Source organism: Sorghum bicolor, chromosome 1 (genome assembly GCF_000003195.3).
Source record: "Sorghum bicolor cultivar BTx623 chromosome 1, Sorghum_bicolor_NCBIv3, whole genome shotgun sequence".
In the NCBI taxonomy this organism is placed as follows: domain Eukaryota; kingdom Viridiplantae; phylum Streptophyta; class Magnoliopsida; order Poales; family Poaceae; genus Sorghum; species Sorghum bicolor.
In genome coordinates, this window is record NC_012870.2 from 60,261,475 (window position 1) to 60,276,958 (window position 15,484).

At 43.5% G+C, this 15,484-nt stretch overlaps 3 protein-coding genes across 4 annotated transcripts; 1 reads left to right on the forward strand and 2 right to left on the reverse strand.

The window, feature by feature from the left end:
- LOC8061341 (SUMO-conjugating enzyme SCE1) lies at positions 6,067-8,136 on the forward strand. The gene is made up of 5 exons (XM_002464973.2): positions 6,067-6,330; positions 6,427-6,510; positions 7,301-7,453; positions 7,540-7,653; positions 7,744-8,136. Exons 1-5 carry the CDS (start codon positions 6,262-6,264, stop codon positions 7,804-7,806), a joined length of 483 nt encoding a protein of 160 aa, XP_002465018.1. The 5' UTR covers positions 6,067-6,261; the 3' UTR covers positions 7,807-8,136.
- On the reverse strand, positions 9,808-11,038 carry LOC8062868 (putative expansin-A30). Its single transcript, XM_002467543.2, has 2 exons — positions 10,832-11,038; positions 9,808-10,728 (listed from the first exon to the last, which is right to left on the reverse strand). The coding sequence occupies exons 1-2, from the start codon at positions 10,989-10,991 to the stop codon at positions 10,094-10,096; spliced, it is 795 nt and encodes a 264-aa protein (XP_002467588.1). The 5' UTR covers positions 10,992-11,038; the 3' UTR covers positions 9,808-10,093.
- Positions 13,022-14,838, reverse strand: LOC8062609. 2 transcript variants are annotated; one of them, XM_002467544.2, is made up of 7 exons: positions 14,528-14,823; positions 14,390-14,411; positions 14,129-14,267; positions 13,952-14,047; positions 13,708-13,832; positions 13,561-13,579; positions 13,022-13,446 (listed from the first exon to the last, which is right to left on the reverse strand). In XM_002467544.2, exons 1-7 carry the CDS (start codon positions 14,634-14,636, stop codon positions 13,360-13,362), a joined length of 597 nt encoding a protein of 198 aa, XP_002467589.1. In that variant the 5' UTR covers positions 14,637-14,823; the 3' UTR covers positions 13,022-13,359. The 2 variants fall into 2 exon arrangements, with proteins under 2 accessions (XP_002467589.1, XP_021314828.1); XM_021459153.1 differs by having other exon boundaries at positions 13,022-13,579; positions 13,708-14,047; positions 14,528-14,838.

The window sequence follows — 15,484 nt, forward strand, 5'->3', positions numbered from 1 at the left end:
CGAAGACTGTGCCGACCACCGAGCACGTTTACGTTCCCAACCACGCTCGGGGACTTGTCCACCGGTCCCTACGCCGTGCTCGGGGACTGTGCCGACCACCGAGCACTATACGCTCAGGGACTATTCGACCAGCTCACCAATTTGAGAGTTTTGGGACTGTACCGACCACCGAGCACTATACGCTCGGGGACTGGTCGACCAGCCCACCAATTTGAGAATTCGGGGACTGTACCGACCACCGAGCGTTATATGCTCGGGGACTGGTCGATTAGTCTATTCAATTGCAGACGGACTGGTAAATTCAATTTTTTAGACCTTGCTACAAGGCTCATACTTCGCCTTCCAGCAAGCTCGGGGACTACATCGGTACGATGCATCTGACGATGCATCTCAGTTTCAGAATTTCTTTGAGAACTTTTCTTTTGACCCTAGCACCACGTGCCTACGTCACCTACTACCAGGCTCGGGGACTAAGTGGGCACACTTCACCTTGCGGTGAATATGCTTGCTTTTTGAAAGGCTATACTTTTCGGAAAAGTAAAGTGGGCACACTTCACCAGGAAAGAAATCTTTTTTGATTAAGAGCACCATGCATTCTTCGAACAACCTGCTTCTTCGATGTCAATGTTGATCAACTGTCTTTTGAGTCGGTCAAAATACCGTTGCAACTGTTTGGGCGACTTTCCTGCTTATCGAAGACGTCCTCACTGATCGAAGAAGCTCAAGACGGCGTGTTACATCACAATACATGGTGCTCGGGGACTAGCTGTGGGGGTATAAACCCCTATACCCTCATGGGCCTATATGGGCCGCACCATCAGAGGTGGCTCGGCCCACAGGATGAAGACGTGCGGCGCACGACTGGTCGGCGTGCACCGCAAGGCTACAAGATATTGTACCAAATAGGATACTTTGCTTGTAACTCTGTCCCTTCAGGATATATAAGGAGGGGCAGGGGTCCCCTAGAGGACAAGTCATACAGATACATTATTCTCTCAACACAAATCAATACAATCAGACGCAGGACGTAGGTATTACGCCAACTCGGCGGCCGAATCTGGATAAAAAGCTTGTCCGTGTCTTGCGTCACCATCGAGTTCGTAGTTTGCGCACCGTCTACCGATAAACTACTACCGTGGGTATACCCCAAGGTAGACTGCCGACCAGCTTTCGTCGACACTGGTTGGAGCCTGGCTCCAGAGGCTGGCCTAGAAACCAAACAACATATGTCTACCCCAACCAAACCAAAAGTCAGCTTGAGAGCCCAACCAAACACACCCTTTGTGGCCGGCTGTGGCCAGAGCAAGGGTGCCAACCATTGGGTGATGGATGGCGATGACCTGGACATGGTTTGGTTGTGGCCACAATGTAGATCTTATTTTTTTAGTACATGCTGATCTACGATGCTGTAAAAATAGTTTTCTTGTATGTGGATTATGGGCATTGATTTATTCTTAGTACTTGTAGGATTGTCCGAGGCGGATTTTGGACAAACATGAGTCATGGGAGTGGATGATGGTGCTGATTTGGAAGACTAGAGTTTTCCCATGACACAAAGAGGCCTAGGAAATTGAGAGATGCCTACTGAAGTTCAAGCAGGTGATGTGCCCGTGCAACCATGTGAATATATCTGAGCATTTTGCGGACCGGGCCTGGTTCTGGTGGAACAAAAAAAGCCCCGTTATTTTAGGCCAAAAAAGTCCCATCCATAACCGTCCAACTAGGCAAGTTGGGCCTTATTTTTCGGGTTAGGCTTGAGCTAGATCTAGGCCTAGGTGGGATTACTTATGCATTTTATAGTGTAAAATAGCTAAAAATAGTATTTCGAACCAAGTTTAGACTAAAATTTTTTTAGATAGCGAGATCTGTGCCTAGGCCCTATCCAGTAAGGTCCGTGGGTAGACTAAAACTCGTTGAGCTCGGGCCTTGAGTCCACGGGCCGAGCTAAATTTGCTCAGGTATGCACGTGAAAGTGCACTTGGGCGGGAGAGCCTAACGGCCGACTGTAGACGAACGGGAAAGGATGTCAGCGAACTACGGCTTGCTGATCCTGGTTGGGTGAAATTGGGCAGCCTGCTATGCCTACTCGGCGTGACTGGCCTACATGCTGTGCCTGGCGGCCGGCTAGGAGGTTCGCCGGCTGCTGCAGGTTGTGGATCAATAGGACTGTGAAGAGAAGCGGCAGTGAGTTGGTGACCTAGATGTTAAGATGGCAATAGGTACGTAACTGATAGGGAAAGGTCACCCTTACTCGTAGCTATGAAGTCAAAATTTTATCCGTCGGGTTATTTGTACCATATATAAGTAGAAAAATGCTCACATACATGTATCCACAGATGGATAATATATACCTGACAGCATACCCAAGAATTACATATAAATGTTAGACATTCACATGAAAAATAAATCATTCCAAGCCTCTACCAAGTTAAAAACTAACATTCATATAATGACATCAAATTCATATATATACTAGGAGGGTTTAGTTAAATTTAGATAAAATTTATAAGCTAGATGGGCTAAAATGACAAGGGTGGTTGGTTATTTTGAGAGTCTTTTTTACCCGTAGGTAGGTGGGTATGGATAGTATACACCCACACCCGTACCCGCCATACCGGATGGATATATGATTTTGCTCAATAACATATCTATAGGTAGAAAATTCATTTCCTACCTGCCTCTTTATTGGGTAAAATCCATCGGATAATTGTCATCTTCACCTAGATACGACGGGGTTGTGACCTCGCGACAGGAAAAAAACCGGAGCACGAAAAAGGGTGTGGGACCAAGATTTAGATTTTTTTAAAAGATAAATATGAGGTGCTCTTGGCATTCTTTTTTCTACCAATACCTATTTGGGAGTATGAAAACATGGGGTTTTGATGAGGAAAACATGAGGCATTCTTGGAGATGCTTGCCACTAATTGTTATATCGTACCTCTTAATTGTTATCTTAAAAATCCATAAGTTTTGCCTATGAAGTTGGATAAAAGTAAACTTTACATTAAAATTATAGAGCTCAATGAAATTTATAACTTTATAATTGATATAAATTCCAGTTTATACTATTTAGTGTGAAAAAATATTATTTTTAAATTCTTAGAATTTTAATTTCCATATTAGAATTTTAAAATGACCTCAAATGTCGTTATCGTCAAAGCTTATCAACTATAAGATTATATTACAACTTTTATATACAACTATATTGAAAAAACGCAGAGGTGCGCTTCTTTTTTTAAAAAAAAATCTGCAGGGATATGCTTCTAGTATTGAGTAAGGCCTTGGTTTTTTACTCAAAAAATAAAAACTTTTTAAGATTCCTCGTCACATAAAAAAACTAAAAACTTTTTAAGATTCCTCGTCACATCGAATCTTGCGATATATGCATGAAGCATTAAATATAGTCGAAAACAAAAACTAATTGCACAGTTTGTCTATAAATCGCGAGATGAATCTTTTGAGTCTAGTTAGTTCATTAAACAATAATTGCCAAATAAAACAATAGTGGTAGAGAACCCAAACCAAAAAAAAATTCGAAAGGCCTAAGTTTTTCTACATTGTAAGAAGTTTCTCATGAAAAAGTAAACTTTGTTTAGTTCACTATAAAAACCAAAAAAATTTCAACATTCCCCATCACATCGAATCTTGCGGCATATGTATAGAGCATTAAATCTATCCCTAATACTAAAGAGGCAAAATTTCAGCCTTTTTTTCATCTAGATTTTATTTTCGTCTGGCCTTCCTAGCTTCTTATATGGACCGGTGGAGATTGGTTAAAAATTTGCTTTCGAATCCAACAAGAATCGGAGCAAACAGAGATGAAAAAAACTAGAGTTCTGGTGCAGTACGTGGATCTTTTTCGTGTTCCATTAGAATTCAGAATCAAAAATAGAAAGCGAGATCAGAGAACTAAATCAAGACCATCACGATTTAAATCGAGACCAAAATACTCCTTCCCAAACCAGATGTGGATTCCAGATCCAGACTGAGTCCAAAACAAATTCACATACCAAATCAAGTCCTTGGCCTACCCATGTCCGAATACGATACAAACACGAAACATGTGAGAACAAAAGAAATTCTAGAAAAAGTGCATCCAGCTGCTTTCAATAACATAAAAAAGAATTATACAATCAGTTATAGATCACAGGTCCATTTCACAAATCATAGCACACAATCACGAGCCCCTATACAGAATCTCAGATCTCACAAATAGCAAATCAATATGCACCTAATTCCTACCTTCGTGACTACTTCAGACCGTGAAAAGAGAGAGATGTTGCCTTCCTAGCCTCCAGACTGCAGACCGAGCAAGGAGTTTGCGCGCGACTGCAGGACTGGAGGATTGGGGCTAACAAATACGCTCAAGCATTTGCTATTTTGGGAGCGGTAGAGAGGGAGTGCAGAGATGCAGGAGGGAGTCACGCACAGGACCAGGGAGCAGGGGGCAAGAAGATGTGAGATGGAGTGGGCGGCGGGTGTGAGGCGGAGATGAAGACTGAAGGAGCGACGGAGCTATTAGGTTTTCCTATTTATATGTGGCATTCTTACATGGGCTTTGCTGGGCGGATGGGCTGACAAAATAAGTTTGAAGCTATAAGCGGGGATGTGGGGAAATGGGGACGGGCCCCGCCAAATCCAACGAAGAATGATTTTCCCGCGTTTAGTCCGCCGTGGGGTGAATTTTATCCTATTCCTGTCCTCTAATAGGGGAATTTTCTGTGAGGAATCGGAGATTGGGTCTCCATTGACATCTTGAGTCACATGGGCGAGCGAGCGAATGAGCAGCTTTGTAAGCGAGCAGTAGACGTGTCTGTTCGTACGCCATGGACATGTGTGCTCCTTTATTAATGGTATTGAAGAAACGTGACACACATACATGGGCTAGGGCGCGAAGGCCCAATATTTACCAACCGGCCAAGGCCAACCCAAGATTTATGCTGTAATAATCAAGAGAAAAATAAGATTTCTATCTTCTATTTTGTTCAAAAAATATTCATTATGCTACAAAATTATAATAGAGGAAAATAAATATTTAAAATAATATATATCTATATACCTCTGTATAACTAATTTTAAATAGCTAAAATTTATGCTCATTCTTTTGGTACGACCCTCTCTTAATAACTACTTAAACCACTCTGTCGGATCGACGGTACTATTGAAGGAAAGCTGTGTAAAAAATACTAAAAAGGAAGCATAACTAAAACAAAATTCAAACTCAAACGTCATGGATAGAATATTAACTCTATGTCACTTCAAATCTTTCTTACGATCACAAATATAACACGAGCAATCAAAATTGGCCATAAATCAGATAATAAACTGAATCAAATATAAAAAAACTGAGGCCACCGATGCACGGGCAACACAAGGCCACCGAGCCACAAGGGCACTGAGCTATAGCCACCGAGGTGCCTAGGCTTAGATGCACTAAGAGCACTCACAATGTAGACTCTACCATAGAATCTGAAGTTATTTATTATCTCGAATAATGTAGACTTAGAGTCTAAATAAGACTCTAAGTCTTATTTTTTCTACCTCTTTCTTCAATAAATATGTTGCCACATCAGCAAAGTATTATAAATAATATGTAATTAATTGTCTTAGACTCTGTGATAGAGTCTTGCATTGTGAGTGCTCTAAGAAGCCTAGACGCTAGAGACGCCTACAGACGAAGCCTGGTCAAGGGGTACATAAGTTAGAGTAGCATGTCTTGGCAAAGTATGAAGTTTAATACCAAGATGAATTCAAAAGCATGTTGATTACAGAGCAAATCATAATTTTTCCGAGTATAAATAAAAATAAAAACTAATTGCACAGTTTGTCTGTAAATCGCGAGACGAATCTTTTAATTCTAGTTACTTTATGATTAGACAATGTTTGTCAAATAAAAACGAAAGTGTATGTTGAAATCCAAAAAAGTTTTGGATCTAAACAAGGCCTAAATAAGGCCAAAAACATCTAATCTAGCTCAAAAAAAATATTAAAGAAAACAACCACAGCACATCGGACCCACTATGTCGCCGCCAATAACCAATCCCGGACCCGGAGACTCCGAGTCAATCGTGAATGTCAAGAACAACTCTTCAACAATAATGGAAGGATAACAAAAATAAATGAATGAACAAGGAAGGGGAAAGTAAAGAGGCGGTTTGTCATTGAAGACTTCCCGAAACCCAAACTAACCCTTCCAATTCCAATCCAAGGGTGCGAGGAGAGCTGCTAGCCGCCGCCGCCGCCGCCACCGCCGCAGCCGCCATGTCGGGAGGAATCGCGCGCGGCCGCCTCGCCGAGGAGCGTAAGGCTTGGCGCAAGAACCACCCCCACGTCCGTGCTTGACTTTCGATCCCTTCTCCCTTTGTCTCTATCTCTCGTGCCGCCGCCCGATTCAAGTCTCGATCTGATCTCCTTCATCTTCTGCAGGGTTTCGTGGCGAGGCCGGAGACGCTAGCCGACGGGTCGGCGAACCTCATGGTCTGGAACTGTACCATCCCCGGCAAGCAGGGGGTAAGCCCCGGTAACACCCGTCGGATTCGATTTGACGTATAATTGTAATCATGCCCGATAGGATTTTTAGGGAAACACCTCTCCCCTGTGCTAAATAAATACGTTGTGATCGATGTGTGCATCAACCCCCCTTGTGCAGCTTTGCTCCATGATGAATTTTAATTATTTTATTTTGTTTTCCCAGCACATGGTCTATGGTTTTTATTATTTCTGGACTAGTGCACTGTACTGCTTATTGAATACCTAAGCATTTCTGTATTAGGAACTGTGTGTTCTACTTCTTCTTTTGATGTACTACAGGCTAAAAGAATCACTAAGACTTTGCTCACACGATTTGCCTTTTAAGCGTTTCATTATCGTTTTGAAGTTGGAACCCATGGTAGAAAGTTGGAAAATCATGTTCAGTATGTATTTCTTTTTGTCCCAGTGATTCATGTCAATAGATTTAGAATACCAGTGTGTTGTAGGAATTGAGAATTATATTATATGCCACCTCCACCACTCCACCAACATGTAGTCACATTCGCATGCTGTTTTGTAGTGGTTTCTAGCTCCATAACTCCGTGATATTCTTTTCATCCCCTGTTCCTTGCAAAATGTTTGTTTGTTCCTATTTTGTAGCATGTATGTATCTGTACTGTTTGTAAACAATCTCGAAACTTTGATCTACAGTGTCTTTTACTGATTACTTCCCAGCACTCTAGAATATTGTCAGGTCCAATGTCCATTGTTTTTTATTACTTTCGAACCTTAAATTCCTTTGTTTGTAACTATCCTCTCTTCTATGCAGACTGATTGGGAAAGTGGGTACTACCCACTTACCCTTCATTTCAGTGAAGACTACCCAAGCAAGCCTCCCAAATGCAAGTTCCCACAGGGTTTTTTCCACCCAAATGTTTATCCTTCAGGAACAGTCTGCCTCTCAATTCTCAATGAGGATAGCGTAAGTGTTCATCAAACTGTACTTCACAGGCTTTGCCTAGCATTTTGTCTGCTGAGAATTTTTCATTTCTCATTGTACAATTTCAGGGTTGGAGACCTGCTATCACTGTTAAGCAGATTCTAGTTGGAATACAGGACTTGCTTGATCAGCCCAATCCTGCTGATCCTGCTCAGACTGATGGTTATCACCTATTCATCCAGGTTAGGAAGAATTAGTGATCATTCTGCTATTTGTTTTTTCTTTCTTTCTCTCGAGATTAATCAGCTTTTCTTTCCACCAAAAAAATGCAGGATCCAGCAGAATACAAGCGACGTGTCCGTCTGCAGGCCAAGCAATATCCTGCTCTGGTCTGAGGATGTTGGCATACTGAGAGATCCATGATCCATCCTGCACATCCACATAGTAGTCGCAACATGTTAAAATTATTATGGTCTCGTTTTGGATTTGACAAGATATAAGTTGTCTGGAGGATTGCCCAGTGTAAACCTGAACCTTTTATGATGTGTGGGGGGTCCGGTATTGGAAGCAAAAACCGATTCGTTTACTGCTGTAAGTGCTGCAGCCACTGATATTATGTCTACTTAACTTAAACTATTTGGTGTGTTGGTAGTCTATCTTGAAGACAAATGTTATGTCTGTTATCAAAGAAGGTTATCTAATGTTTTCAAAAAGGGCTATCTGCAGCCACTGTTGTCTGTTGAGTTGTACCTTGGTAAGAACATGTTATTTGGTGATTACATAGAGGCGATATATAGCATGTACAAATCTACAATATATATGGCTAGGACATGTACACAAGACACAATACAGAAACGACACCAAGGCTTTGTTTAGTTCACCTCCAAAAACCAAAAAGTTTTTAAGATTTCCTATTACATCGAATCTTGTAGCACTTGCATGAAGCATTAAATATAGACGAAAACAAAAACTAATTACACAGTTTAGCTGTAAATCGTGGGATAAATCTTTTGACTCTAGTTAGTCCATAATTGAATAATATTTATCATAAACAAACAAAATGCTACAGTAGCAAAATTAAAAAAAATCGCATCTGATATCGGCTCATTTCGATCGGGCGTGAAGCACCATGATGTAGGACCAGCTGAATGAAAACAAAAACAATAAAGCCAACTTTTCTTACATCCATTTGCTTCTCACTGCAGCTATACACGGGGGTGCAAAATTGAGCACCCTTGCAAGGAGTTGCATCTTATGGTCCTCTCATTATCCTTTAGTCTAAGGCCTGCTCTAAGGCTGATTGTACCCCACATTGGCTCGACCGTGGCCCAAGTATTTAACAACTGTCACATTATCCTGGAATTCCCATTATCCTGTAGTCTGGTAGTATAGGTATTGCACCCAAGAATCTTTTTCTGCTCCCCAGTAGCACTCTCGAAATTACAACGCTGCAGCCTGCTCTTTTTTTTTTCTTTTTAAACGCAATGGCAGAAGCTCTGTTTTTAAATTAAGAAGTGTAAACAAATTAATAGGGCCAATGCCTTCAAAAAAATTACATGATGCCTCCTACGATATTACTCGCTACATATGCTAAAGCCCTTTTTTCTTTGCTCGATATCCTCTAAGACCTGGTTATAGCCCAGATTGGCTCCACAGTGGCCCAAGTATTCAACAACTTCTTATTCTAAAAAAAAGTATTCAACAACTTCTTTTATTAACCGATTGGCAGATGCATTGTCCTATATTTGATCAAGTTTAGAAAAAAACAGAATAGTAGCTATGACATCAAATCAGAATAATTAGATATGGTTATGAGTAGTTTCATAACTTATCTTAGTGATAAGCTTCTTCACAAGTTTGATCAAATTTAATATAGTTTAACTTAAAGCCAAACTTAGATTCCTTGGTCCTATTCACTTAGGGTTATCTGTCGAATTGTCAGTCATTCAGCAATATTTTTCTCTCACAACAAATCAATGAACAGTAATTTCGACCATATCTTTCCAAACAAGCGAACAGACTCTTATATTTATGACATGATGCGTCGTTGCCTTTATAGACGGTACATCCACAACCTTTGGAAATTCGTGCACCTGTCATCTACTCCCTCCGTCCACGAAAGAATCAATTTCTAGGATCTGTGCCAGTCAAACTTTTTAAAGTTTGACTAACTTTATAGAAAAGAGTAACAACATCTCTAATATAAAATACACATTATATGAAAATATATTCTATGATGAATCTAATAATACTAATTTGATACTATAAATCTTAGCATTTTTTTTTAGAAATTTGGTCAAAGTTTAAAAAATTTGACTTAGGACAACTCTAGAATTTGACTCTTTCGTGGACGGAGGGAGTATATCCATAAACCGCCCAACCATGACAGTTGACGGGTTTAAAATTTTGACATTAAAAATTCTCATCTTGCTTTTGAAAGTATATAACAGCTCAATTTTACAAGAACAACGCTCGCGTCAAACCCTCTGCTCCTCATGGACGGGGGCAACGCGCAACAGCTAGCACAAACACGTGCTAATTCTTCAAGCGCAAATGTGTAATGAAACTACGAACGAAAGCACGTGCTAACTCTACGATTGTCGAAATAAAACTACGAAAGCAGAGCAGAGCGTTGGCAGCCCCTGCAGCTTCAGTTGCAAATCGACGTGATCTGCTGCGCTCTCAGGAGAAGTTGACGCGGGCCTGGTACGTGAGCCCCAGGCCCCAGTTCGCCGGCGCGACGTTGGTGGCGACGATGGTCTGCCGGGTGGTGTAGGAGGTGACCTTGAAGCTGAGCGCCTTGCCGCCGAGCTGCGCGAACGCCTGGTACGCGGCGCCCCAGTTGTGGGTCATCCGTATCCACGCGCAGGACGACGTGCCGCTCTTCACCCACATCTCGACGACGTCGCCGGCGCCGCCGACGTTCATCACGTACGCCAGCAGCCAGTAAGGGTTCCCCTGGAGCGCGAACCGGAGGCCGCCCCTGCGCACGCAGGGCACGCGGCGGTACATGACGGGCACGATCCCGGCGCGCCACTGCGCCATCTTCATGAAGGCCGGCTTGGAGAGGTCGAAGTGGGTGCGCGGCGGGTTGCACCACCCGCCGTTGTTGGTGTCCTGCGCCCAGTTGGGCGGGCACAGGTTGGTGGCCGTCACCGTGATCGACGGCGAGCCGGCGTAGCACCACGGGGAACCCGTGCACCGGATCTGGTAGCACGTCCCGCAACCGTGCCCGTCCTTGAACAGCGTCGTGCTCAGCGCCGCCGTGTCCGTGCCGTACCCGGTCGCGTACAGGTTGCCATATCCGCACGCCCCACCTGTAGGAAGACGTCGCACGGGGTTGCCCGTAAGAGAAATGAGAAATGCCAAGAGGGAACGAGCGTGGCAGTGCAATGCCGGCGGCGATGGTGAGCAACGTACCCATGGTCTCCGCTGCGGTCTCGTCGCCGTAGAAGGTGGCGTGCGCCGGAGTCCACTGCATCGCCGTGAACCTCGCGTTCGCCGTGGTGGCCGCACATAGCAAAGCCAAGAAGATGATGACGAGGGCCAAGAAGGCCGTGCCTGTGGAGGGAGAAGCCATTGCTGCTACTTTTCGCTCGTGGTGTTCGTACCTTTGGTTAAGGCAGTTGATCGAGCTCTGCAGACAATGCAAGGGTGCAAGTGTATTTATAGCTTGCGTTGGATCAATTAGAGAGGAATCCGGTGATGATTGGGACCAACACATTGTTCACGACCACCTCCCGCAAGTCGGCAACGACGTGCACGCACACCGGCGAGCCATGGAGATCGGTACGGTTTACCGGCCATACGTGCGGGCAAGAAACAGGGCTGTACCCTTATATTCTATCGGTTTTTGCCGGTACGGCTGATTAGATATTGCAGGTGTGTCTTCTGACTGAAATTTCTAATGTGTTTCGTCCTTTTAGATTGGGGAGAATGTGTTTTTCGTGTGTTTGGTTGACATTTGGTTCGGAATCTGGGGTTCTTGAGAAGCCCCATAGGGAAAAAGAATTCCATTTCATAAAAAAAAAAGGTATTGGAGGCAATGTAGCATAATTCAGTTGCAAGGTATTATAAATATGGATATGGTGTTGATGCCGGCCGATAAGGTCTTGACTCTTGAGGATAATTTGATCTTTTATTACTAGCTTGGTGCTGATAAATGGTCAACCCATGTTGTGTCGTGCCTTCTTTTACTGAGGGGGGCAATGATGTGTCGTGTGGTGCTTCTTTGTTATGCAGGATGTATTGATGCCACAATCCAATCGTCTGGTGTAGGGTTTGTTTTTTTCCTTGTCTTTAGTTGTTAGCTTATAGGAGTAGTTGTCTTTGTTATTGAGTCACATTGCTCTGTTGTACTCCCTCCATTCCAAATTGTAAGTCATTCCAAAAATTTTGGAGAGTCAAAGCATTTTCACGTTTGACCAAAATTATAGAGAAAAATATTAAGATTTGTAACGTAAAGTGAATATACTATAAAAATATAATTAAGAAAGAATCTAATGATACTTAGTTAGTGCCATAATAATTATTATTTTATAATATAAATTTGGTTAAACTTAGAAAAGTTTGACTCTTCAAGATTTTTGGAATGACTTACAATTTGGGATGGAGGGACTATTTTTGTTGTTTTACCTCATTTTGATTTATCTTTTTTAATATAATCGGTAGGTCTCCGATATTAAAAAAAAAACAATGTCCCCGTAGATGGTTTCATAATTCATCCCAATAACTTTGCGTTAGCCGAACATGAAGGCCGGTGTGCCCCTGCGGTGCCCGGTGCTGCGGTGCATTCTAATCAACACTGCTGCCATGAAGCAAGAACAAGCAAGGAATTTTATTGTGCACAACTGTAAACAGACTCTCGTCTCTTCGCTTGACTGAAAAAATTATGGTTGAAAGTACTGTTTATTGATTTGTTGTGAGAGAAAAATATTATTGAATGACTGAATGATTCAACAGATAAGCTCAAGCGAACAAATTAGGATAGTCGATTATTTCAGACCATTCGAATCGTTTTTGCAGTAGAAAACTCAGGATTGATGATGACTAACATAAGGTTTGTTTGGTTGTAGGGACTAAAATTTAACAGGTGTCACATTAGATGTCATATGAAGTGTCCTATGGGGTATTCGGATACTAATAAAAAATAAATTACAGATTCTGTCACTACTCTGCGAGACGAATTTATTAAGCACAATTAATCTCTCTTTAACACATATGTTATTGTAGCAATTAGTGTCTAATCATGAATTAATTAGGCTTAAAAAAGTCTCGCAAATTAGTTTCTAGCTATATTTTTAGTTTGTAAATAGATTATATTTAATACTTTATGCATATGTCTAAACATTCGATGTGATAAAGACTAAAGTTTAGTATTGGCAACCAAACACCGCCTTAGAATGATCCGTGAACTGTTTATGCGACTGTAATTGTTCCCTTCTCTCGGTGCCGAGCTTGAGATGAGTCATGAAGATCTGATCTTAGAAAACCATCACAGAAGGCAGAGGCGGTAATTAATGTTACGAATTTCTCTATAAACTTAGCTAAACTTAAGATATTTTGACTTGAGACAAAACTAAACCATCAAATCTTTTCGAGATGGAGAAAGTATTGAAAGTTGCCACCAGTATCATTGTGAGCTCCGCCACTGTACCGAGGCGATGACAATGTCTCAGAAACAGAAAGAGCAGACGAGGATCAAAATTCCCTAATGAAAAACACAAGTCAATAAACACGAAAAATCGCCCAAACAAAGGGGATCGGACATAGTTTACACACACTAGCCATGGTATCGCACCCAAATCTGAAAAACTGAATCGTCCTCCTAACCAGAGTACGAGATGGCTGGTAGCCTCCAGCAGCTACCCTCCATATAAATCCGGCTTGAGACGGGGCCGGCTCCGCTCATAGAAGCGTCACATAATCTCACTCGGAGGCACGTACGTTTACCAACGCGACATCTGCTGCATCGGGGGCGCAGACATGGTGTTCAACGTGCCGTCCCTCTTGTCCATCTCCACCTTGTGCTGCGTCTGATGTTTGCATGGCAATGTATGCCAAGATTGTGAGTGTTACATAATCAAGAAGGGGATTACCTGAATACCTAAGCTGAGCTGACATGGATGGAAAGTGGGCGTGCAAATTACCTGCATGCACGAGCAAACCCTGCAGAAAGAACAGAGCAGCACAAGTAAGATTAGCAAGGCTGTGGTACGGTGCCAGTTTTAAAGATGCGAAGATGGATTAGAGTCGTCAGAGCCTGGGGCGGCGGATCGAGCGAGAGTCAGGCTTACGTCCAGTAGACCAGGTTGGACATGCAGGAGATGACGTGCGCCACCTCCGAGAGCTCGCTGTTGCCGACGATGCAGGCGACGAGGGAGCAGATGCAGGCCAGCTGCTGCAGGAAGAACATGAAGGCCTGCAATGCAACGATCGACGGGGAAGATGAGTGTCACTGGATGGACAGGCCGGCCTGCTGCGATTATCATCAGAAATCAAATCATCAGGAAGGCGAATCGAATGGAAGCTGCTACGCACGATGATGCAGTTGTCGCACTGCGTCGTCTGGATGTTGAACTCGTCCTGCAGCAGGAATCGGGTGGAAGCAACCGAGTTGCCGAAGCAGCAGAACACCTGACCACAACGGAGCGTGATCAGCAACAGAAACAGCGATAGCAATAGCGGTATGGGTGTCAGGTGAGGCAGGCGTCACACCTCGGTCGCAAGGCATACTTCCGGGCACTGGCTCTCGCCGCACTTGCCGCTGCACGGCATGTACCCAGCGCAGCACACGTACCTGGACATGTCATTGTACAGGGCGCGTCGGCGCAGCATGTAGGAAACGCACGGGCCGCTGGTCGCCAACAGGAAGGGGAGGAGAAAAACAAAGATATGTTACAAGATCCTGAGGAAGCAAGCAAGCAAGCAGAAGTTGAGAAATCAGAGGACGAGCTCCCTCCCACACTCACGACTCACCACCACAGCGACAGGCAGCACCCTGCAGAGGAGCAAAGGGAGAAAATCGCATCAGTTCCTCTATCACACGAGACCACAGCCAGAAGGCCGGCCAAGATGATGGTGCAGAAAATTAGGGAAGGAGAAAGAGGTACGCACAGGGGAGGTCCGCGGCGACGGCGTTGGTGAGGTCGGTGTGCCAGACGTTGCGGTAGCTCTGCCGCAGCTCCATCTTCTCCAGCATCGCCTGCGACTGCGCCCCCGCCATCTCGCCGCTCCGATCTTGCTGCGCCGGCGACCGCAAGCTACTATAGCAGTGGGAGGAGCTCTGGCAGTCCACGGCGCACGCCCAGGAACGGCTGCTTTAATGGTCGGGTGCGCGTCGCATTTCCTCTTGCGTAACGCCCCGGGCCGGCATGGCTAGCTTTCGTTGGAAGTTTTGACGGGTCCAACGTGCGCGACGACCCCTTGGTAGTGGAGACTTGTCAATTGTCATGCTGTGGATGGAGCAGGCACTTTGCTTGGGTTGCAGAAGAAGCTCGCAGGAAAAGTCCGTGCAGTTGCGCGTCCGGGAGCCGGCTTCCGTCATTGCAAATCCTATGCTAGGACTTGATTTGGTCGTAGCGTTTGCCGGGTTCCAGCGCCGGACTGCGAAAAAAATTAAGCACCCAAGCAAGACTAATTAAGCGCAGTGTTTGCCTCGATCAGTCTAAGGCCTTGTTTATATTTAAAAAGTTTTTAAATTTTGACACTGTAGCACTTTCATTTTTATTTAATAAATATTATCTAATTATGGAGTAACTAGACTTAAAAGATTCATCTCGCGATTTACAGACAAACTATGCAATTAGTTTTTATTTTTATCTATATTTAATGCTCCATACATGTGCCACAAGATTCTATGTAACAAGAAATCTTGAATTTTTTTTATTTTTGGGGTGAACTAAACAAGGCCTCAACTAGTTCACCCTGAAATCCAAAGACTTTTCAAGATTTCCCGTCACATCGAATCTTGCGGCACATGCATGGAGCACTAAATATAGACGAAAACAAAAATTAATTGCACAATTTATTTGTAAATCACATGACGAATCTTTTAAGTCTAGTTACTCTATG

Bases quoted from the DNA above. Each gene is read 5' to 3' on its own strand.
- LOC8061341 (XM_002464973.2), top strand. From the start codon at position 6,262: ATGTCGGGAGGAATCGCGCGCGGCCGCCTCGCCGAGGAGCGTAAGGCT. The intron at 6,331-6,426 runs GTCCGTGCTTGA...CATCTTCTGCAG, and splicing joins GGCGCAAGAACCACCCCCAC to GGTTTCGTGGCGAGGCCGGA. The intron at 7,654-7,743 runs GTTAGGAAGAAT...AAAAAAATGCAG, and splicing joins GTTATCACCTATTCATCCAG to GATCCAGCAGAATACAAGCG.
- LOC8062609 (XM_021459153.1), bottom strand. From the start codon at position 14,636: ATGGCGGGGGCGCAGTCGCAGGCGATGCTGGAGAAGATGGAGCTGCGG. The intron at 14,412-14,527 runs GTGCGTACCTCT...GCTCCTCTGCAG, and splicing joins CGTCGCCGCGGACCTCCCCT to GGTGCTGCCTGTCGCTGTGG. The intron at 14,048-14,128 runs GTGTGACGCCTG...CGTTGTGGTCAG, and splicing joins AAGTATGCCTTGCGACCGAG to GTGTTCTGCTGCTTCGGCAA.
- LOC8062868 (XM_002467543.2), bottom strand. From the start codon at position 10,991: ATGGCTTCTCCCTCCACAGGCACGGCCTTCTTGGCCCTCGTCATCATC. The intron at 10,729-10,831 runs GTACGTTGCTCA...GTCTTCCTACAG, and splicing joins GACCGCAGCGGAGACCATGG to GTGGGGCGTGCGGATATGGC.